Source organism: Bufo gargarizans, chromosome 8 (genome assembly GCF_014858855.1).
Source record: "Bufo gargarizans isolate SCDJY-AF-19 chromosome 8, ASM1485885v1, whole genome shotgun sequence".
NCBI lineage: Eukaryota > Metazoa > Chordata > Amphibia > Anura > Bufonidae > Bufo > Bufo gargarizans.
The window spans coordinates 195,787,232-195,811,943 of NC_058087.1; the positions used below are offsets into that span (position 1 = coordinate 195,787,232).

General features: G+C 47.5%; 3 protein-coding genes across 3 annotated transcripts in view; all 3 read right to left on the reverse strand.

Moving 5' to 3' along the window:
* The window catches only part of LOC122944600, a 565,582-nt gene that overhangs the window by 297,178 nt on the left and 243,692 nt on the right, over nt 1–24,712 (reverse strand). The gene's annotated exons all lie outside the window — the stretch shown is intronic.
* LOC122944602 lies at nt 479–9,883 on the reverse strand. Its single transcript, XM_044303048.1, has 7 exons — nt 9,615–9,883; nt 5,049–5,081; nt 2,851–2,939; nt 2,322–2,390; nt 2,228–2,244; nt 1,241–1,502; nt 479–1,072 (listed from the first exon to the last, which is right to left on the reverse strand). Exons 1-7 carry the CDS (start codon nt 9,695–9,697, stop codon nt 933–935), a joined length of 693 nt encoding a protein of 230 aa, XP_044158983.1. The 5' UTR covers nt 9,698–9,883; the 3' UTR covers nt 479–932.
* On the reverse strand, nt 16,703–17,587 carry LOC122945547 (taste receptor type 2 member 9-like). Its single transcript, XM_044304610.1, has one exon. It carries the CDS (start codon nt 17,585–17,587, stop codon nt 16,703–16,705), a length of 885 nt encoding a protein of 294 aa, XP_044160545.1.

Sequence of the window (24,712 nt, forward strand, 5' to 3'; positions counted from 1 at the left end):
TAGCGTCTTTTGAGGATCCGTCATGGTTCTGCAAAAACTGTTCCGTTACAATAATACAACAGCATGTATCTGTCATGAACGGATCCGGTTGAATTATGTCTTCTATAGCTATGACGGATCCGTATTGAACACCATTGAAAGTCAATGGGGGACGGATCTGTTTTCTATTGTGTCAGAGAAAACGTCCCCATTGACTTACATTTTGTGTCCGGACGGATCCGTCTCGCTCCGCATCCCAGGACGGGCAGAAAAACACTGCAGGCCGCCTCCAGAGCAGAATGGTGACTGAATGGAGGCAAACCGATGCATTCTGAGCGGATCCTTTTCCATTCAGAATGCATAAGAATGAAAACTGATCCGTTTTGGACCGCTGAGCCCTGAATGGATCTCAGAAACGGGAAGCCAAAACACCAGTGTGAAAGTAGCCTAACTCATTAAGAATCAAGATGAGGGTCGCTGCCACACCACAGGAGACTGATTTTTTACAGTTTTTTAATTCTAGACATAATTGTCCATGCTATTTTGGGCCATAACAAACCAGCACTAGTACATCCCAACTTTCACGAAGAAAACCAAATCATGATAATACTCATTTAAGTTATTTCTGAAGGCCTAGTTAAAAGGTCGAACATTGAGGTCTAGGATAGCCGCTTTACATCTGGTGGCTTTAGAGGCGGAGCTTGTTAAGATCTCATTTGCATCCCTTCTTCCCAGAATTCCAGAGGAGCATTGCCTGGCCTTTAAGACTCCTCACTCCGATGAGGCCCTCTCCATAAGAAGATATAGTACCCCCAAACACTCCACATATAAACATTATAATAATCTAATGTGACTATTTACTTCAGTATAGATTTCTAGAAGGTTTGTGATTACACAAGTGACAGAGAGGGGACGGGTCTCAGCTTCTGACCCTGTTTTCTTGTGACTCTCCGTTACTTCTTTTCATCAGGGGAGAATAAGAAGACGTCCTTGGCCATTGTTTTTAGGCTGGGCTGAGAGTTCAGGATTTTGCTCCTACGCTTTTCACTGCTGTCCTCCAGATCATCGATCACCACAATCACGTTCTCTGCTCCTGTATTTCAGAAATGAAATATTCTCTCAGCAAACAATATTAGAAGATTGTGAAAGATATAATGAAAAGACGAAGAATTGAAATGGATCACACACAGTTGTAGAACCAAAGCCTATCTCAGTGGCTTCACCTGTCTGCTCACTCCCATGGCCACTCATATTCTCTCACCTAGCTTATCAGACAGATATCGTAGCTCCTCGTCGTACAGAGAGTCGGTGACGTCAGTGATATTGATTCGCCCTCTGTTCTTGCTGTGATACAGAATCCCGAAATTGCATCGAGCCACGTCTGCGCGGAACTGCTCGGATCCGTCGTTGGTGATACAACAAGGCCGGACGCTCTTCACAATCTTTTTGAATTGTTCAGATTCCAGCCTTGTTTTCAGCCATTCATATTCACAATCTGCTGATCTCGAAAAAATTCTGACTTTCTTAGAAAACAGAATATAAAATCCATTGTAATTCATGTCATTAAAACCAGTCAGAGTGCAGGCCTTTTATCTCTCACATAATGTCTCCAAGTCATCTTCCAAGCTGTGAAAAAGTTCGGCCATTACTTTTTTTTATGTCTCTTTTGGGGGAAGTGAATCTCAATATGGCCACCAGGACAGCTCCCACAGAGGTTGTCCTCATTTTTCTCCAGAGTTGGAATCTATCACAGAATAAACAGCTTTCCCACTCGGGAGTCTCGAAAAGTCATCTGTGAGCCGTACTGGTGGCCAAAGTAGATGTCGGCCATCCTTTTGAGTAGATGCTCCGAGACTTGCGGATGTTAGACCCTTGATTGACTGATCCCTTTATCTGGCAGATAAATTGCACCAATTGTTTCTTGGTTTTTCGTGCAGGTTTTTACGGTTAGTCTACCTAGAGTAAAACATTTCTTGTATCATCCTACAGCTAATTTATTTTATGACCATACAGCTGGAGGATGACCAAGATCAACCCAAAACTGCACGTGGTGGAGACCAGGGGAGGGGTGCAGAGACATCAGTCACACCCGGGCCCTAATGTCTCAAGGAGCCCAAAGGCCTCTCTGCCACATAAGAAGACAGCGGTATTATAAATGGCACATGGAAGGTGGGTCCTAGTACACAGTTTAGACTTTTGGAGCACGCTTCTACAGGAGGAAAAGTATGCAAAAGAAATCTCCACTTACCTTACTGCCATGTGGCGCTAAAAACAAGAACAGAAAGATTCATTTTATATATTTGACAGAGAAATGGGAAACAGATGTAAGAAAAGACATTTACTTTTCATTGTTTTTTGCAACTTCTCCATTTTTCCTTTAAATGACAAACTTGTGTCGTCACCGAACTCGTCTACAAGAAATAGAAACAAGAAGATGAAGTCCAAAGTGAGGAGACGTCACACAGGACAGAGGGAGGAGAATGGGTGACACCAGGTGAGGGGTGGAGGACAAGCCACGAGACAAGATCAGACCCCCTAAAGAAATACAGACCCCAGATCTCACTCCCTGTAGTCATGGATTGGGGTCTGTGGGATCGCCCCCTCTTCTGGCATGTATGATACATGTGTGTGTGGAAGTTGTTTTTTACAGTCCTATATCCGACACTGTTTGATGGTAACAGTATTAGGAGTGATGGTGACTTCACATATGGGGGGCAATGTGGCCCTAAAACGTGTCATGTGACTTCTATACAATAAGAGTCGATGGACTGAATGCCAAGAGATGGTTCAGGGCAGTACGCCAGGCAGGGCCGCCATTCAGCTCCGCTGTCTCTCCACCCCGCGATGCTGCACATCACACTTTATACGTACCTCCGTACACTGGTCCAGGTGGTGAGGGCTCAGTATTGTACTGTCGCGGTGATTTCGGCTTCTTACCCGGCTGTGGAGACTGTCCATCACTGAAATAAAACACAGGTCACAACAACACACTGGATGCCCCCACGGGTCCTCAGTACTTTCCTCTGTGGCCCTCAGTGCTTCCTGTGTGGCCCTCAGCAGGGGGCAGTTACAGTGTACATTGGAGATTTATCAGTATCGACAGAGGAAGGGTGAATTTACAGATTGTCAAAAATAGTACAAATCTTTTAAAATGTCTGTGCCGCGTGATTGGCTGCGGTTGGCGAGTCACACTGCCACACTGATCTGCTGCCAGCCCATCCAATGGATGAGAGACAGCAGAGCTCCTGGAGTGACGGGTGAGGTTACACGATGAGGTCTGCCACCTGTAGTTAAAAAGAAAACATGCAAAAAAATAAAAACACCCTGCGAGATTATAAAAAAAGATACGTGGATGTACAGGGCAACAAGTAAAGGGAACACAACATAACTCTGAAAGTACTAAATACTAAGGGGCACAGTTATTAAGACTGGCGTTTTAGATGGCGGACCTAATAACGCCCTAAACTGGTAGAGGATCCGCCGAAGTTATAAAGTGGCGCCGGCTTCTCTATAACTTCGGCGCATCCAGCGCCAGTTCTAAATGTAAGACGGCTTCCGAGCTTTCTTGCTGTCTTACATTTAGACCTTTTTCTACACCTAACACAGAAAACCTATAAGAACCGACCTACCAGAGCCACATAAATACTAATACAACTCCTACAATAAACCAGAATATCCCTGCCATACCAGTGTCCCTCACTGAACCAACACGTTTCGCCCAACGGCTTCGTCAGGGGAAACCTGAGGTGAGGGACACTGGTATGGCAGGGATATGTTGGGTGTGTACATGGCTCACAATCTAATCTCACTGTTAGACTTAGGTTTATATTACTTTACTGATTATATTATTTTCTTTTTGTGAAATATGATGTATTAATACGCCACTATGGTGTTTGCCTGCTCCGATATATAGAGCTTTATTGCCAGCCTTCTCCGGTGGTCCCTCAGTCACGTAATGTGGACTCTTATGGTTTTTAATCTTGAACTAATATGATTATGATATGAAATAAAGGATTTGATATTTTATGATCCTTTGGGCTTCTAATGGTCTGGGTACACATGTGTTTATTGTCGGCAGGGGCGTAGCTATAGGGGGTGCAGAGGTAGCAGTCGCTACCGGGCCCAGGAGCCTGAGGGGGCCCAAAGACCCTTGTGTCACATAAGACACTGGCATTTTTTTAAAGTGCATGCTGGTCAATTTACACCTCTGGCTGGAGGGAAGGGGTTAGGTCAAGAATTTAGATTGGGGGGGGTGCCCTTTCAATGTTTGCTTCTGGCAGCAGGAAGGCTATGTGCTCCCCTGCCCCTTGCCAACAAGGGAAGTGGGGCCTAAGCTAAACTCTTGCACCAGGGCCCATGAGCCTTTAGCTACGCCCCTGATTGTCGGGGTTGTACACCTAAAACAGGCGTAGAAAATGGTAAATGAGACTGAATTGCCGACTCCTTCCCTTCCACAATTTTAGACCTGGCATGAGCGGGGTAAAGTCGCAGATAGCGGCGCAACTAACCGCTGTGCTGCCATCTGCGTCTGAAATCTGCCTAATTTAGGCCAATTTCAGTATAATAAATGACCCCCTAAGGTTATATATAAAGTAATACCCCAATAACTCTGAGGTCCTTGGCCTATACAGTCTGAATGCACTCCTATTACCCTTTGTGTTTAGTACTATGAGCGCCGTTATGTTCCGTCTGCCACCTGTAGTTCACTGATCCGCGATACCACGGTGCACTGCAGCACCACAGTCCTGAAAGTCCTTATTGTTATGTAGGATACGTGTCTATGAAGACTAAATGCTGCAATGTGACAGGAGAGGAAGATTCAAGGATTTATTATCATCAGTAGCATCATCAACATTATCATCATCATCACAATCATCGCCATCATCATCACTTTCATTACAATCACTATCATCGCCATGATTATCATCATCATCACTTTCATTGCCATTACTATCATTATCACTATCATCACCATCACTCTCATCATCATCACTGTGAAGCACATGTTCCTTTATGTAGACAGAATATAACAGGATATTAGGTGAGAGAGGTGACACAAATTTACTTACTCTTTTTTTGCTTTATTTCTTCTAAAGAGATTCCTAAAAACGACAGAATAAATCATTATCATCTTTAACAGGATTATCATCATTCTCATTATAATCACAATCATCTATGTACCATTCCTATTTATGGAGACTGCCTAGTAGACCTAAGCCAACTGCATGCCCTTTAAAGGGGTTGTCTGAGTTATTTTTTTGTACTTTGCATGTTTCTAGCCAATCAAATGTAAGGGCTTTGCAATTCACTTACTTCATCTGCAGTGGCTGCTTTCTCAGATCTCGCTGAGGGTCACATGACCTGTGAGGTCAGCTTCTCTCCCTGCTCTGATGAGGTCTTGTAAACAGGCCTGAGGAGCAGGTCCGTGTCTGCACCAGTCCTCACCGTATGTCCGTTATCCGTGACCGTTTTTTCGTCCGTGGGTCTTCCTTGATTTTTGGAGGGCCGTGCGGAGCCAAACGGATCCGTCCTAAATTACAATGCAAGTCAATGGGGACGGATCCGTTTGACGTTGACACAATATGGAGCAATTGCAAACGGATCGGTCCCCCATTGACTTTTAATGTAAAGTCAGGAGTCCCTTTATACCATCGGATCTGAGTATTCTCCAATCCGATGGTATATTTTAACTTGAAGCGTCCCCATCACCATGGGAACGCCTCTATGTTAGAATATACTGTTGGATATGAGTTAGATTGTGAAACTCAGATCCGACAGTATATTCTAACACAGAGGCGTTCCCATGGTGATGGGGACGCTTCAGGTTAGAATATACTAAAAAACTGTGTACATGATTGCCCCCCCCCCCCCCCCCTGTTTTTAACTCATTGGTGGCCAGTGCGGCCAGCCCCCCCCTCCCTCCCCTGTAGTTAACTCATTGGTGGCCAGTGGGCCCCCCCTCCCTCCCCTGTAGTTAACTCATTGGTGGCCAGTGGGCCCCCCCTCCCTCCCCTGTAGTTCACTCGTTGGTGGCCAGTGGGCCCCCCCTCCCTCCCCTGTAGTTAACTCGTTGGTGGCCAGCCCCCCCCTCCCTCCCCTGTAGTTAACTCATTTGTAGCCAGTGGGCCCCCCCCTCCCTCCCCTGTAGTTCACTCGTTGGTGGCCAGCCCCCCCCCCCCCTCCCTCCCCTGTAGTTAACTCATTTGTAGCCAGTGGGCCCTCTCCCTCCCCTGTAGTTAACTCATTGGTGGCCAGTGGGCCCCCCTCCCTCCCCTGTAGTTAACTCGTTGGTGGCCAGTGGGCCCCCCTCCCCTGTAGTTAACTCGTTGGTGGCCAGTGGGCCCCCCCTCCCTCCCCTGTAGTTAACTCGTTGGTGGCCAGCCCCCCCCTCCCTCCCCTGTAGTTAACTCATTTGTAGCCAGTGGGCCCCCCCCTCCCTCCCCTGTAGTTAACTCGTTGGTGGCCAGTGGGCCCTCTCCCTCCCCTGTAGTTAACTCATTGGTGGCCAGTGAGCCCCCCCTCCCTCCCCTGTAGTTAACTCGTTGGTGGCCAGTGGGCCCTCTCCCCTCCCTCCCCCTCCTAATTAAAATCTCCCCCCCTATCATTGGTGGCAGTGGAGAGTACCGATCGGAGTCCCAGTTTAATCGCTGGGGCTCCGATCGGTAACCATGGCAACCGGGACGCTACTGCAGTCCCGGTTGCCATGGTTGCTTAGCAATTTGTAGAAGCATCATACTTACCTGCGAGCAGCGATGTCTCTGTCCGGCCGGGAGCTCCTCCTACTGGTAAGTGACAGATCATTAGGCAATGCGCCGCACAGACCTGTCACTTACCAGTAGGAGGAGCTCCCGGCCGGTCACAGACATCGCAGCTCGCAGGTAAGTATGAAGCTTCTACAAATTGCTAAGCAACCATGGCAACCGGGACTGCAGTAGCGTCCCGGTTGCCATGGTTACCGATCGGAGCCCCAGCGATTAAACTGGGACTCCGATCGGTACTCTCCACTGCCACCAATGATAGGGGGGGAAATTTTAATTAGGAGGGGGAGGGAGGGGAGAGGGCCCACTGGCCACCAACGAGTTAACTACAGGGGAGGGAGGGGGGGCCCACTGGCCACCAATGAGTTAACTACAGGGGAGGGAGGGGGGGGCTGGCCACCAACGAGTTAACTACAGGGGAGGGAGGAGGGGGGCCCACTGGCTACAAATGAGTTAACTACAGGGGAGGGAGGGGGGGCTGGCCACCAACGAGTTAACTACAGGGGAGGGAGGAGGGGGGCCCACTGGCTACAAATGAGTTAACTACAGGGGAGGGAGGCAGTCATGTACACAGTTCTTTTAGTATATTCTAACCTGAAGCATCCCCATCACCATGGGAACGCCTCTGTGTTAGAATATACTGTCGGATCTGAGTTTTCACGAAGTGAAAACTCAGCTCTGAAAAAGCTTTTATGCAGACGGATCTTCGGATCCGTCTGTATGAAAGTAACCTACGGCCACGGATCACGGACACGGATGCCAATCTTGTGTGCATCCGTGTTATTTCACTGACCTATTGACTTGAATGGGTCCGTGAACCGTTGTCCGGACAGGTCATATTTTTTTGACGGACAGGATACACGGATCACGGTCTCGGCTGCAAAACGGTGCATTTTCTGATTTTTCCACTGACCCATTGAAAGTCAATGGGTCCGCGAAAAAAAAACAGAAAACGGCACAACGGCCACGGATGCACACAACGGTCGTGTGCATGAGGCCATATAGTGCTGGCGATGTGCAGTGTCAGTGGTTTGCGGACTGCAAAACACTACTGACGTCTGAATGGACCCATATACTGCTGACATCAGCTTTATATATCTTTACATAACTCAGACAAACCCTTTAAGACTCCTTTTACCTACTAGTCATTATCCATAAGGAGAACAGTACCCCCAGTGATACCAGCAGCAGACGCTCTGAAGGTCAGAATTAGTATCAGCGCGTCATTAACGACACAAACTATTCAATTATGTCACATGACGGACAGAGCAAAACTTTTAACACCCAAAAAATTGTGATTTAGCATTTCCCCTCAGAAATAAAATATTAAAAATGATTGCGTTATATATAGCAAACCCAGCGCTCAGCTGTGGCCATCACTCTTATGGCGGTGGATGGGGCTCTTCGTGTGGCCCCCGGTGACTGCTATGGGAATTACAGAAATAGCGGAGCGCCGGTGTTCTATCAAAAAACACTACGCCGTGAAAATACCATACCCCACGTGAATTCCAGTGAAGCGATCAGCTGGAGAAGGGGGTGTGCGCCTCAGCGCAAGTGCACTACCACAGGTGTGCAAGCGCACTATCGGCCAGGGATCGCTCGCACAGCGAACCACCATCCGAACTCCCTACCCCTCAGTGCGCACGGCTGATAGTGCTGGGAGCAGGGAGAGACCGACCTGATGGAAGCCAGCCAGCAATGCATCTTAAAGGGAACCTGTCACCTGGATTTTGTGTATAGAGCTGAGGACATGGGTTGCTAGATGGCCACTAGCACATCCGCAATACCCAGTCCCCATAGCTCTGTGTGCTTTTATTGTGTAAAAAAAACTATTTGATACATATGCAAATTAACCTGAGATGAGTCCTGTATGTGAGAGGAGTCGGGGCCGGACTCATCTCAGGGTAATTTGCATATGTATCAAATAGTTTTTTTTACACAATAAAAGCACACAGAGCTATGGGGACTGGGTATTGCGGCTGTGCTAGCGGATATCTAGCAACCCATGACCTCAACTCTATACACAAAATCCCAGTGACAGGTTCCCTTTAAGCGCTGTGTCCGCGCGTGCGCAATGTGAGGGTAAGGAGATTTCAGAAGATAAACAACCATCAGATCTCCTTACCCCTGAGGGCGCACGCGCGGTGTCCGTGAGGGGTAGCGAGTTCGGATGGTGGGTCACTGTGCGAGCGATCCCTGGCCAATAGTGCTCTTGCACTGAGGCGCACACCCCCTTCTCCAGCTGATCGCTTCACCGGAAGTCACGTGGGGTATGGTATTTTCACGGGGTAGGGTTTTTTGATAGAACGCCGGCTGCTCGGCCATCTCCATGACTCCACCTCCTCCGGCACTTAGGCCTCTTTCACACGGGCGTTGCGCCGGGCTGCGCGATCAAGTGGCTTAAGGTGAGTTAAATTATTTTTTTTAACCCCTCCAGCGCTATTGTACTATATATTCTGTATTAAGAGTGCTATTATTTTCCCTTATAACCATGTTATAAGGGAAAATAATACAATCTACACAACACCGATCCCAAGCCCGAACTTCTGTGAAGAAGTCCGGGTTCGGGTACCAAATATGCCGATTTTTCTCACGCGCGTGCAAAACGCATTACAATGTTTTGCACCCGCGTGGAAAAAACGCAAACATGGAACGCAATCGCAGTCAAAACTGACATGTTCTAGTGTCAAAATCGCACCATTTTCCCTGAACGCATCCGGCCCCAATCCGCAACGCCCGTGTGAAAGAGGCCTAAGGGGTAAAGTCCCTAAATAGGTTGCACCTTACAGGGTTAATATATATATTCATTATTTTCACGAGGCGCACAGTAGTCGCCATTGTTACGTGACCTCCGGTATCTGAGGGGTGACGCCGTACCTGAACCATGACGGCACCTTGTTACTCTTCGTCCTCTCTTCTGATCTGCTGTGACTTGGGTTCGTCTCTAAGTCTCTGCTCATTCTTCAGGTTCTTGTTCTAAGTTTTGGGGGGAAGCAGCGGCGTCCTCTTCTAGCTCCGGTGAGGACAGGCCAGCGTTCAGGGGTCCGGCTCCTGCTGGATCCTAGGATTTTACCGTCTGTTATTTTCATTTGAAGTAACAGTTTCTTTCACTTTCACTTAAGCTCAGTCACTCCCTAGTGCTGCTGAATGTGATCGCACAGAGGACTCTGCTGCATCGTCTTAAAGGGGAAGGCCTGCAATAAAAACAGAATGTAGACCCAACCCTCCATGAAATGCCATCTGAAAGGAAAAGGGATGAGTATTAAAGAGCCATAAATATTAGCCCTCAAATCCTGTCAAATTGTAATCTTAGTCAGACAGTTCATATCTTTCTCTGGGAAAGCTGGGTGACAACCAGTACAGTAGATGGTCCTCCTTCTCTGCAAGGGTTCTGAATGGTCAAACTACCTGACTGTGCACCATACATCTGACCTTCAGTGTCCATGCACCGAGGCTGTAGGAAGCTGGGTGACCACCCCATCTACAGTAGATATCATCCAGCTTTCCAGGGGTCCTGATTGTGCACCATACATCTGACCTTCAGTGTCCAAGCACCGAGGCTGTAAGAAGCTGGGTGACCACCCCATCTACAGAAGATATCATCCAGCTTTCCAGGGGTCCTGACTGTGCACCATACATCTGCCCTTCAGTGTCCATGCACCGAGGCTGTAGGAAGCTGGATGACCACCCCATCTACAGTAGATATCATCCAGCTTTCCAGGGGTCCTGATTGTGCACCATACATCTGACCTTCAGTGTCCAAGCACCGAGGCTGTAGGAAGCTGGGTGACCACCCCATCTACAGTAGATATCATCCAGCTTTTCAGGGGTCCTGACTGTGCACCATACATCTGCCCTTCAGTGTCCATGCACTGAGGCTGTAGGAAGCTGGGTGACGACCCCATCTACAGTAGATATCATCCAGCTTTTCAGGGGTCCTGATTGTGCACCATACATCTGACCTTCAGTGTCCATGCACTGAGGCTGTAGGAAGCTGGGTGACGACCCCATCTACAGTAGATATCATCCAGCTTTCCAGGGGTCCTGACTGTGCACCATACATCTGACCTTTAGTGTCCATGCACTGAGGCTGTAGGAAGCTGGGTGACCACCCCATCTACAGTAGATATCATCCAGCTTTCCAGGGGTCCTGACTGTGCACCATACATCTGACCTTCAGTGTCCATGCACCGAGGCTGTAAGAAGCTGGGTGACCACCCCATCTACAGTAGATATCATCCAGCTTTCCAGGGGTCCTGACTGTGCACCATACATCTGACCTTCAGTGTCCATGCACCGAGGCTGTAGGAAGCTGGGTGACCACCCCATCTACAGTAGATATCATCCAGCTTTCCAGGGGTCCTGACTGTGCACCATACATCTGACCTTCAGTGTCCATGCACTGAGGCTGTAAGAAGCTGGGTGACCACCCCATCTACAGAAGATATCATCCAGCTTTCCAGGGGTCCTGACTGTGCACCATACATCTGACCTTCAGTGTCCATGCACCGAGGCTGTAGGAAGCTGGGTGACCACCCCATCTACAGTAGATATCATCCAGCTTTCCAGGGGTCCTGACTGTGCACCATACATCTGACCTTCAGTGTCCATGCACTGAGGCTGTAGGAAGCTGGGTGACCACCCCATCTACAGTAGATATCATCCAGCTTTCCAGGGGTCCTGACTGTGCACCATACATCTGACCTTTAGTGTCCATGCACTGAGGCTGTAGGAAGCTGGGTGACCACCCCATCTACAGTAGATATCATCCAGCTTTCCAGGGGTCCTGACTGTGCACCATACATCTGACCTTTAGTGTCCATGCACCGAGGCTGTAGGAAGCTGGGTGACCACCCCATCTACAGTAGATATCATCCAGCTTTCCAGGGGTCCTGACTGTGCACCATACATCTGACCTTCAGTGTCCATGCACCGAGGCTGTAGGAAGCTGGGTGACCACCCCATCTACAGTAGATATCATCCAGCTTTCCAGGGGTCCTGACTGTGCACCATACATCTGACCTTCAGTGTCCATGCACCGAGGCTGTAGGAAGCTGGGTGACCACCCCATCTACAGTAGATATCATCCAGCTTTCCAGGGGTCCTGACTGTGCACCATACATCTGACCTTCAGTGTCCATGCACTGAGGCTGTAGGAAGCTGGGTGACCACCCCATCTACAGTAGATATCATCCAGCTTTCCAGGGGTCCTGACTGTGCACCATACATCTGACCTTTAGTGTCCATGCACTGAGGCTGTAGGAAGCTGGGTGACCACCCCATCTACAGTAGATATCATCCAGCTTTCCAGGGGTCCTGACTGTGCACCATACATCTGACCTTTAGTGTCCATGCACCGAGGCTGTAGGAAGCTGGGTGACCACCCCATCTACAGTAGATATCATCCAGCTTTCCAGGGGTCCTGATTGTGCACCATACATCTGACCTTCAGTGTCCATGCACTGAGGCTGTAAGAAGCTGGGTGACCACCCCATCTACAGAAGATATCATCCAGCTTTCCAGGGGTCCTGACTGTGCACCATACATCTGCCCTTCAGTGTCCATGCACCGAGGCTGTAGGAAGCTGGGTGACCACCCCATCTACAGTAGATATCATCCAGCTTTCCAGGGGTCCTGATTGTGCACCATACATCTGACCTTCAGTGTCCATGCACCGAGGCTGTAAGAAGCTGGGTGACCACCCCATCTACAGTAGATATCATCCAGCTTTCCAGAGGTCCTGACTGTGCACCATACATCTGACCTTCAGTGTCCATGCACTGAGGCTGTAAGAAGCTGGGTGACCACCCCATCTACAGAAGATATCATCCAGCTTTCCAGGGGTCCTGACTGTGCACCATACATCTGCCCTTCAGTGTCCATGCACCGAGGCTGTAGGAAGCTGGGTGACCACCCCATCTACAGTAGATATCATCCAGCTTTCCAGGGGTCCTGATTGTGCACCATACATCTGACCTTCAGTGTCCAAGCACCGAGGCTGTAGGAAGCTGGGTGACCACCCCATCTACAGTAGATATCATCCAGCTTTCCAGGGGTCCTGATTGTGCAGCTCCATGAAGGTTACAATGTTTCTATACAAACTTTGCATGTCTGTTACAGACGAGCGTGTCCACTGCGGAAATCAAACTCTGTGTGTGAGCGTGATTTCCCATTCCGCAAATTGCAGAACGCACACGGATGCCATCCATGTTTTGCGGATCCGCGATTTGCAGACTGCAAAACACACAACGGTCGTGTGCATGTAGCCTAATTCTGTAGCAGTAAGGTCATGTTGAGACACACAGCATTATAAATCAGTATAATGCCCTGTGCTCCTGAGAAACGAGCAGTGTCTAGAACAGGGGATACGCACTGGACACGCTCGTCTGAAGCAGCCCTACGGGCTCTTTCACATGAGCGGATGCTGTGCGGGTAATCCGCTGCGTGAAAGACAGCCAAGCCCCGCTCCGGACAGCAGAGACACGGAGCTGTAACATGACTGATAATGCTCCGTGCAGTGATGGTCAGTTAGCGGTGTTCGCCAGCGAACACATGCGGGCTGCCATCTTTAGTAAGGTAGACTCACCCGTCCGGCGATGCACAGGTAAGCCCTTACCTGTGCCTGTGCCAGGAGCCGGTCTGAAATCAAATGCAGTCACTGGGAACAGGCAGTTCCGAGACCAGCCCGATGAAGGCCCCCGGCGGCTGTTCTCTGAACTGCCTGCTCCCGGTGGCTGCATTTGATTTCAGACCGGCTCCTGGCACAGGTAAGGGCTTACCTGTGCATCGCCGGATGGGTGAGTCTACCTTACTAAAGATGGCAGCCCGCATATATTCGCTGGCGAACACTGCGAACTGACCATCACTGGCTCCCTGCCTCTCTGTGATCTTTTTACTACAATATCACAGTGAGATAAAGTTGTTGCCATGATTTTGTAGTAAAAAGATCACAGAGAGGCGCGGAGCGTTATCAGTCATGTTACAGCTCGGTGTCTCTGCTGTCCAGAGCGGGGCTTGGCTCTCTTTCACGCAGCAGATTACCCGCACGGCATCCGCTCATGTGAAAGAGCCCTAAGTGAACCTTCGCATTTTATAGCCTGTAGATCCCCAGCAATCACCTCTACCAAACTATTCCTGTAGCTATACATAATATTTGCACAATGTTGAGGAGGTATTTTGGACCATTCCTCCCTGAAAATGTGTTTCAGTTCCTCAATATTTCTGGGAGGCTGTGTGTGCAGAGCCCTCGTCTTGTCGCAGCGTCTCCATAGGGTGAAGGACAGGATTCTGATTCGGCCATAGCAAAACACAAATCTTTTATTTTACCTGTCATGAAAGGTTGGCAACAGTGCGGCCCTGTACTTCACCCGCACTACTTCCTCTACCTACTTTCATGGTCTGCCCTAAATAACAGCCCAAAACTTGATCCCTGACATGACCAAGTGCAGGGGTCTAAACCTAATGGGGAAAAGAGCAGTGAGACAGAAAGAGGGCAAAACCAGGGCTGGCTCAGAACTGAAAAGCTAAGTCAAATACACAGCAAAGTGAAACCAGAAGATAACAGAGTCTAATAACAAACAGAGTCCAAGATCAAGCAGTCAAATACCAGGAGGTCACGTCAGAGGCAAAATTAGAAAACAGTGGTAAATCCAGAGAAATAGGCAAAAGGTCAGCAATCCAGAGTAATAAAAGTAGCTGTAACAGCGGCTGCTGTGCGCCGCTGTTCCCCTGCTTACCGCCGCGGTTTCAGGCTCCGTGTTCAGCGGTGATCTGCGGCCGGTGCTTCCCATTTCACTGCTGCAGTCCTGGGCTCGTTCTGTGTGAGTGCTGTTGTTCTGGATCCGCTCCAGTTTGCTCTCTGCCCTGGCCACAGCATGCTTGCAACTGCCTGTTTAAATAGCCGGAGCGGTGCTTGTTGGTCCAGCGTCCATGTTCCCTGACAGGTCGACCAGCCCCTTCTGTCAGCAATGCTAGTTGCCAAAGCAACAGAGCGACGCCAGAGCCGATGCCATAGTCCGGCCCGACTCACCAAGGGAGGGCAGACAGGTAAGACCATGACACCACCATTCTTTACTTGATTTGCGCTGTGCTTTGGGTTAATGTTTTGTTGCATCACCCGATGCCCCTTCAGCTTGGTCATGGATATTGCCCTTACATCTAAAAAAAACTGTTTTTCCTCTATGATAACAATGCATCCAGATATTGATGGAGCAAAGCAGCGCTCCATGATGCCCTTCCAGGAGTGCAAAACCATGATGCCTTCTCCACCAGCCCCAAGGCATGATGCCCTCTCCACCAGCCTCAGAGACTTATGCATCCTTCACCTACCCCAAACCGTAATGCCCCTCCATGACCCCAAACAATGATGCTCCTACAGAGTCCAAAACTATGATCCTCCCTCTGTCTTCCCAAACCAGGATGCTCCCTCCATCAGGCCCAAAGCATGATATCCCCAAACTATGATGCTCCTCCATGAGTCCCAATCCATGATGCGCCTGCTGGAGCCCAGAACTAGGATGCTCCCTTGATCATTGCCAAACCAAGGTGCTTCTCCAACAGCCTCGAACAGTGATGCCAACCCCCATCCCCCCCAATCAGCCCCAAACCATGATGCTCTTTCTACCAGGCCCAGAAGTTACTTGCATTCAGGCATGAGCCATACTAACCAGTCTTTCTTCAGAACAGATTTGCCAGTAACCAGGCTTTGTGTGCCTCCATTTATTGGTCAAAGCATTGGTGGGACCAAATCTCTAATCTTATCTCCTTAACTGAAACACCTTTTGACAATTAGCTCTAGGGGGAGTCATTAAGACAGAGGTTCACTTAATTTTCTCCATACAGTGTGGAGAACTGGTTTACTTACGTTTATGCGTCAACGTAGAAATCCAGGCGATTCAAAAGGGTTGCTTTATACTTGCAACTGCATATTTAGAATATTTTCGCATGAAAGGATAGTGAAAGCCGACTCCCTGACTTCATGGTGCAGTTCTCTGTACGCAGGGTATGGTCTCCCGTAGATTATAATAAACTGTGATTGCACCGCACATGTAATAAGTAATAACGTATCCTTTAGGAATGAGACACAGGAATTCTCGAGGAATCTGACCAGATATTTAAACATAAAATCCCTTTAATCGTCACCAGTGTGAAGATGGAGATCTGACAATATATAAATCTTTGAGACGGGGATGATGGGAGGGATACATTGTATATGACGGAGAGATTAGAGTGTGAGCTTTACAGGTCAGGAGTGATCGATACATTGTGCATTTCAGGAATGATAGGAGATTTACTTAAAGAGATAAGATTGTGAGTGCCTAGGGGTCAGGATGATGAGAGTGATAACTTCTATATATGATGGGGAGACTGAAGAGCGGCCTGTGTCCATTATATAGAATAGTGAGGGGGCATGGGTAAGGGGCATTTTACATGGGCAGATTTCTGCCTGTAACAGGAGTATTCTTATCTAGGACATTGACTGCATATCTCTAGGGACCCCCAAAGTGAACAGAGGGCAGCTGAGCATGAGCAGCCACCAGCTGTCCACCTCTGTGGCGGTGAAAGGAGAGGTGGTAACGCTTGTGTGGTGCGCTCTCCATTCCCCGCACTCACTCGCCGATGAGTGGAGAGCACGCCACGCATGCACAGTGTCCTCTACTTTACTTCGAGGGCTCTCTTCTCTATATAGGAGCGATACGCGATCAGTGTTCCAGATGGGCCAAACCCTTTAAGAACCCATCACACAGACAGATAATCATCCGAATGAACAACCACTCACTACTTGTGATCATTTACAAATGTTCAATTGTGCAACTTCTTGAAAAATGCGATGAGCCAACAAACATGCATCGATTGTGAACAAAAGGTCATTCAGCCGATCATCTGCCGGTGGAAAAGGACCTTACGAATGTGAATGTTAGCTGTTTCTAGTCTATTGTACAGAAGCACACGAAGGTCAGAAGACCTCATGAGGAGGATGCTCCTCCACCACAGAACAATTCCCTTAATTTAGGGTTTCCCAGGATTATGGCTATGGATTGCGCGGATGGATAGTAGCAGAGAATTGTCCAGCACACCATTTGTACAGAATTGTAAATATCGACTGACAACATCAAGAAAACCATGTCTACTTGGAAGCCGAACTCTACAAGGACACGAAGGATCATTGTCTTGGCAGCTTGGACATGGCCACTGAGTTGAGAGCTACTCATCGAAGAGTTGTTCTGCTTTACTCTCCAGACATGTCGCAGGAGGTGGATCACACTTAGTCCATTGCACAGGAGAGTCAAGGCAAATGGTAGACAACAGCCGAATGTAATATTGACCAGCACCCAGTAGTAAGTCCCCCTCATTATTCCACTGGAGTCTTCAGTCCCATTTGGACAAGCTCTGAGGTTAAACATCCAGATAAAAGGTATGGCATTGACCAAGCCAATGACTGCAGATCCAAGAAGAAGACGGACTATGCTGGAGGAGAACCAAGCTTTAAATCCAAAGAAGAAACGGTGGGAAATATTGATCAGTCTTAAACAACAGTAAATGGAGAGCCACGTGGAGTTCCAGAACGTAACATCAATCAAAAAGACAATAACTAGGAAGATCGCTTTGTAGGTTAATGCGTCTATGCAGTATATTTCAAAAAAGTCCAAGCCAGCATCCAGGCCCAGTGTGACCTGCAGGCAGACATGGGTGATAGCTGTGGACAGCAGGATCTTCTCACAGACTCCGGCTCTGGTCGACTTTCTCCAAAATTTCAAATACACAGCAATAATGAAGAGGTTCAGGGAGGTTCCTGGTAGGACGGTGCTCCAGGCTGTGACCAGGTTCACGTAGCTTAGAATAAGTAACATGGTGGAGACGAGGTCTAAGCTCTCGTCTGGTTGTGTGAAGCTATTGCTGCATTACTCGTAGTGGATGATTATATTGTACAGAACCAAAAGATGCAAAGATATTGGCGTCCATGCCGGGTGCAGATTCCATCTCAATGTAAACAGTTTGCATATGAAAATAAAATCTGGGACGGATGTCGATGTCTTGTTATTTTTTGGGGATTCAGTGAAGTGAGGCTGGAGAACCAGACCTGACCTTTTTTACAAACATTGGTGCTGATCTCATTTCGTTTCTCTGTGTTGGATATGACTGAATACGAGAACTGGATGCAAATCTATGTGCTACCAACGTGCATCTTAATGTCACCGAGCCGTGCACCGAGGATCAGGTTGTAGATGGCGACTGCTGCATATAAATACTATTATGGAAATAAGATAGAGTCCTCCGTATCAAAAAAATAAATAAATCAGGGCGAATAAAACAAGCAAAGAAAATGCGCTGCTGCAATAAAGATCTAAAATGGAGGGCGACATTATGATCACTACCACGGTCATTCCTCCCCCATTGAGTTCTCATTCCTGATTATACCGGGAGATCTGCTGACGATGATCGTACATCTGCCACCCTGATAAAATATGCAAATCAGCCGACAAAAAAGTCATTTCTCATTTATTAGCTGATCGGCGGCACGATTATACCGCCAGATATCAGGAATGAGCGCGCCTATGAAGACTAGTTCCGAGTAATTGTCCGGAATATCGTGCAAGGTAACAGGGGCTTACGTGGATTTCCCGGTAAAAAATATTTTTTAAGAAGTTTCTGCAGCATGGCCCTTGAAACCGAATAGTTATACTCCGGTCCTTCGTACTGCCCCCGCTGCCTCCATCTTCTGGTCCCTGCGCTGTTTAGACCTGGCAGTGCATGGGCATAGTCATATGCACCTCTGCAGCCATGTCACTGCTGAAGCCAATCACTGGCTGGAGCGGTGTATGACTATGCCCATGCACTGCCAGGTGTAAACAGCGCGGGGACCAGAATATGGGAGCCGCGGGAGCAGTGTGGCGGGGGGTAGTGGGTAAGTATGAATCTTCTATCTCAGGAGCCATGCTGCAGGAACTCGTTAAAAAAAAAACATTTTTACTGGAAAAACACAGAAAAGTGGTGACCTTTCCTTCCTGCCTCCTATTCATAAATCAGAGCTTTCCTTCACCGCAGAGGACGGCGCTCACTGGTTATTACCGCCTCCTGCCAGTTACAGGCGCCATGCAATAACCAGTAAGCACTTTACCTTACTAGCAGGGAAAGCGCTCATTGTTAACACTTTAATGACCAGGCCTAAAAAGGCCTAACTGACCAGACATTTTTGTATGATTTAGAGCACATGGTGGTTCAAGAGGTTGAAACTCTTTTAATTTTTGGACTAGCTAAATAATATTCAACTTTTTTTTTACATAACACATAGGGTTTTATCATTTATTTTTCAGTTTTATTTGGGGGAAAACTGTACAAAACATTTTTAAAGTCATTTATATGCTCCTTATTCTTTAAATATGCAAACTTACACTAAAATAAATTATAATTAGTTCCCTATTTTGTGTCGGTCGTTTTGTTATATAATATGTATAGATTCATGTGATTGGGGCAATAATCGCAACGGCTTTGGTTGGTGTGGATGTATTTTATGTATTTCTTTACTTAATTTTTTATATATCTTTTCTACCTAATCTGTCCCTTAAGTGGTCATAAAAAGAGTTTGAGGGACACTGACACTTTTTTTTTATTTTGCACTTTTTAATTTTTTACCTTTATTTGTATTTTATTAGTATTTTTTTTTTATAATTTCTTTATTATTTTTAAATATATTTTTGCCACAAAATATTTTCTCCAAGAGGTCAGTGTTGGGGGACAGCGAATACACTTTTTTCTTTTATTTGTATTTTATTATTTTATTTTTTTAATAATTTTCTGATATAGATGCACTTTGATAAATTTGGTTCAACATTAACCCTGATTTTCTTTTCTCTTTTTTTTTTTTGTGTTTTCGTTTTGCGTTCCCTGCCTTCCCAGAGCCATAACTTTTATATGTGTCTGTTCACATAGCCATATGAGGGCTTGATTTAAGTTGTACTTTCCAACGCCACCATTTAATATTGCATATGATGTAGTGGGAAGCGGGGGAAAAAATTCCAAATGGGGTATAATTGCAAAAAAAAAAATAAAAGCTATTCCACAGCAATTTTAAGTTTTTTATTTTATTTACGACGTTGGATGTACGATAAAACTGACCGGTTCCTTTTATTCTACAGGTCAGTACGAATCCAGCGATACCTTATATGTATAATTTTTCTTGCATTTTGATAAAAACAATTCAAAATTGGGAAAAAAAATCAGTTTGTTTTTTTTTTCGCCATATTTTGACCCCTATAACTTTTTTGTAATTATGTGTACGGAGCTGTATGGGGGATCATTTTTTGCGGGGCGATCTGAACTTTTCATTTATACCATTCTGGGGTGTGTATGACTTTTTGATCACTTTTAATAAAAAAATTTAGAAGAAAATTAAGAGACCAAAAACATTGAATCGGCCAGTTGGACGCCTTTTTCCGTTTTGCTGTTTGCCGTATGGGAAATATATTTTTATACTATGGCCGTTTTCGCACATCGCGACACCCATGATGTGTATCTTTTAATTTTTTTTAGTTCTTTAATTTTTAGTTTTTTCTCCAATGCACTAGCATGAATTTACTACTTTCCTATGGAGCCCTATTACGGGCAAGGGCTCCATAGGAAATACTATGCAGCAGCCTCCTGTCATTCACAAAGACAGGGGCTGCAGCACACAAGCTCCGGCTCCTCCGATTGCCGCAAGGGGGAGCATCACCGGAAGCTTCCAGTGTTTCACGCGCTCAGATGCCGTGGTCAGGATTGACCACGGCATCTGAGGGGTTAAATGTCCACGATCTGCATTACTGCAGCTGCGGACATGAGCCGCGGGTGTCTGCTATAAGAAGCAAGCGGCCAACCGCGGCTATGGCGCCCGCAGCGCTCAGAAGCAGGCACCATCTGAAAACACCCGGCCAGCAACGTACTGAACGGCGCTGGGCGTTAAGGGGTTAAGGGGTTTGGCTATTCTCTGGCTACTTGTGACCAATGTGTATATGAGATGACTATATGACTTACTAATATAGCTTTTGTTGTTTGCGGTCCATAAAATGGCCGCTGATGGAGGGGCATGTGATTCAGGTACACTGCGCACTAGTACAGGTGGCAGGTGCACTGTATCTGAACGGAGGAGACATCACTGGAGGTGATTTGCCTGGTCACATGACCCTCCATCAGTGGCCATTTATGGACAGGACCTCTGTGTGGACAGAACAAAAGACTTGGTAAACAAAGGGCATACCTAACAAAATATAGAAAATGGTGCACATTGTCACCAAGGACTATATCAGTAAGTGCCATGTAAGAAGGTCGGTTAACAGTAAGCAGCTGCCCCTCTAAATATGTCTCAAAATGTTACTCCCTTCCCCCACTGTAACAGTAGCGGATCCAGCTGGCGGCGGGCGGCGGGGCACAGGGAGATGAGCGCTTCCATTGTGGAAGCGCTCATCTCCAGTCATCTGTATCGCCGTCCTCAGGACAGCGATACAGATGCCTGCCTGTGCTGCGGTAGGGGAGGGAGAGACGTGTCCCTTTCCCTTCCTCTGATAGGCTGCAGGCACTAGGCCAGCAGCCTATCAGAGGCCGGCGCAGGGGCGCGATGACGTCATCGCGCCGCCTGAGCCATACAGCGTGGGACACAGGCCAGAAGAGGCCTGCATCGCATCACTGACATGGAGGTAAGTATGTGTTTGTTTTTTTATTTTATTATATACAATACTTTTACTGGCGGGGGGCTGTTATTACTGGCGGGGGCTGTTATTACAGGCACCTGGGGGCTGTTATTACTGGCACCTGGGGACTGTTATTACTGGCACCTGGGGGCTGTTATTACTGGCAAAGGGGGGCTTTTATTACTGGGGGCTGTTATTACTGGCAAAGGGGGGCTGTTATTACTGGGGGCTGTTATTACTGGCAAAGGGGGGCTGTTATTACTGGGGGCTGTTATTACTGGCAAAGGGGGGCTGTTATTACTGGGGGGCTGTTATTACTGGCAAAGGGGGGGCTGTTATGACTGGGGGCTGTTATGACTGGGGGCTGTTATTACTGGCAAAGGGGGGCTGTTATTACTGGAAAAGGGGGGCTGTTATGACTGGGGGCTGTTATTACTGGCAAAGGGGGGCTGTTATTACTGGGGGCTGTTATTACTGGCATAGGGTGCTATTATTACTGGCGGGGGGGGGGGCTGTTAATACTGGCACATGATTGGGGGCACTATAGGGGCATCTACTGAGGCCACAAAGAAGGGGTATTTTATATGGGCTCTCTGTACAGTACAATTTTATACTGGGACACATTATAGTGGGTACTATGGGGAAGGGGGAGAGGAGTACTATGGGGTCATCTACGGGGGGCACTAAAAAGGGGTATTTTATATGGGCTCTCTGTACAGTACAATTTTATACTGGGACACATTATAGTGGGTACTATGGGGAAGGGGGAGAGGAGTACTATGGGGTCATCTACGGGGGGCACTAAGAAGGGGTATTTTATAGTTGCAAATTATGGGGGACACTAAGGGCATCTACTGGAGCATTTTATACTGGTACATTATGGGGGGCACTAGGAGGAAGGAGGGTGTGGAGCACTATGGGGTCATTTACTAGGGGCACTATATAGGGGTATTTTATACTGGCACATTATGGGGGCACTATGGGGACATTAGCTCAACTGGGGGCATTACAAGGGGGTATTTTTTGCACTGTCACATTATAAGGAGAATTATTACTACTGGGGGGGGGGGCATTATGGTGGGCTTTATTACTCCCCCATGGTATGACCCCCTAGTAGCAGCACCGGCCTCTCCCTGCTCTGCTATCCCTCTGCCTCTTCTCCAAATCCTTATTATGAAATCTTTCTCATTAGGATAAAACAGAACATCAGCTCCGCCGAGCCCCCGGCCAAAGTGTGGAAGTGGCGTCCGAGACCCCCAAGGGCCAAGCCAAGTAACTGTAAGTGTTCATGTGGAATATGTTTGTTATACACATATAGCCTACACTGTGGAGTCTGTTCTATAAGCACCATTGTTTTGTGGCGGCGGACAGAAAATAATCTGAAAGTGCCCCTCCCGAGACCAGGCTCTGGATCCGCCACTGCACTGTAATGAGACATTTTTGGGCCTTCTTGAAAATGTCGCTATTAGTGATGAGCGAAGCAAGTTTCTGATGTTACAGCCGAAGTCACTTTGTTCAAAACTTCATATTAATATTGTACGCAGATCCGTCTCTGTACAGTATTAGAATGTATGGGCTCCAATGAGCCGAAGTCAGTTATTCGTGAAGTTGCGCCTGACTTCTTGAATGACTTTGGTAATTGATTTTTAAACTGGAGAAACCACTTTAAAACTTGAAACTGAACTCGGCTTCGGTTCTGACTGGTACCTCAGATCTCCGTACTGTATTAATCCAAAGTTTTGAACGAAGCGACTTCAGCTATAACATTCAAAGCTCACTTCACTCATCTCTAGTCGCCATTCTTAAATCTGGCCTAAACCGGCTCAGCTAACCACAAGAACGCAAACAATGCCTAACAGGTCCTGACATCTTCCAGCATCTTGTGGTCTTGCTGGGACGGCCTGGTCTGGAAAGTACAGCCCACAAAGGCTTTACAAGTTGAGCCTCACTGCAGAGCTGGTGTGGATCTGGTAAGACCCAGCAGCTGGTGCAGACACCCTGCTCCAGTGATCACCGGACTGCGGCAGAAAGCGGCATCGCAGCTTCCTGATTTGTATATACAGTGATAGACAGCAAAAAAACACACCCCTCCTGCTCTATGGGGTCACTGACGGCAGGCTTGCTGCCCCTGCTAACTCTACAGGAGTGTCGTTGCAGAGATACATGCAGACATTTATAGTCTATGTGCAGTCAGCAAGTGGTAGAACCTTCGGGATTCAGGGGAATTGCTCCCCATCTGACTGACCAGTGTGCAGGTTGCCGATATCACAGGGACTGTATAAGCCACTCATCATCTCATATTTCATTTAGGGGCTGTTTTATGCTATTAGAGCGGCAGTACACATCACAATACCCGACTGCCTCCATGTCCAACGTATCTCATCTTGCATCCAGGACAGGGCAACAGGGTCCTACAGCCTCCTTTCAATTGTAAAGTTTTCCCCAATAAACTTCTCCTCTTCTCTAAGGCCTCTTTCACACGGGCGTCATGTTTTTGGCCCGGATAAGATGCGGGTGCGTCACAAGAAAATGCACGATTTTTCAGCGCGAGTGCAAAACATTGTAATGCGTTTTGCACGCGCGTGAGAAAAATCCGCATGTTTGGTACCCAGACCCGAACTTCTTCACAGAAGTTTGGGTTAGGTGTTGTGTAGATTGTATTATTTTCTCTTATAACATAGGGAAAAATGGGGCTGGAGGGGTTGTTCGCGCAGCCGGCATCTCTTCTGTCTTCTTCTTTGAGGAATAGGACCTTTGATGACGTCACTGCGCTCATCATATGGTCCATCACATGATCTTTTACCATGGTGATGGATCATGTGACGGACCAAGTGATGAGCGTAGTGACGCCACCACAGGTCCTTTTCCTGTGCACAGCAAAGAAGAAGACTGAAGAGAAGCCGGCTGCGCGAACAAGTGGATTAAGGTGAGTTAATTTTTTTTTTTTTAACCCCTCCAGCCCTATTGTACTAAGCATTCTGTATTAGGAATGCTATTATTTTCCCTTATAATAATAATGATCGGGTCCCCATCCTAGCAACCGTGCGTGAAAATCAGACCGCATCCGCACTTGCTTGCGATTTTCACTCAGCCCCATTCACTTCTATAGGGCCTGCGTTGCGTGGAAAACGCACAAAGAGGAGCATGCTGCGATTTTCATGCAACACACAAGTGATGCGTGAAAATCACCGCTCACGTGCACAGCCCCATAGAAATGAATGGGTCCGGACTCAGTGCGGGTGCAATGCATTCACCTCACGCATCGCACCCGCGTGGAAATCTCGCCCGTGTGAAAGGGGCCTAATACTGCAG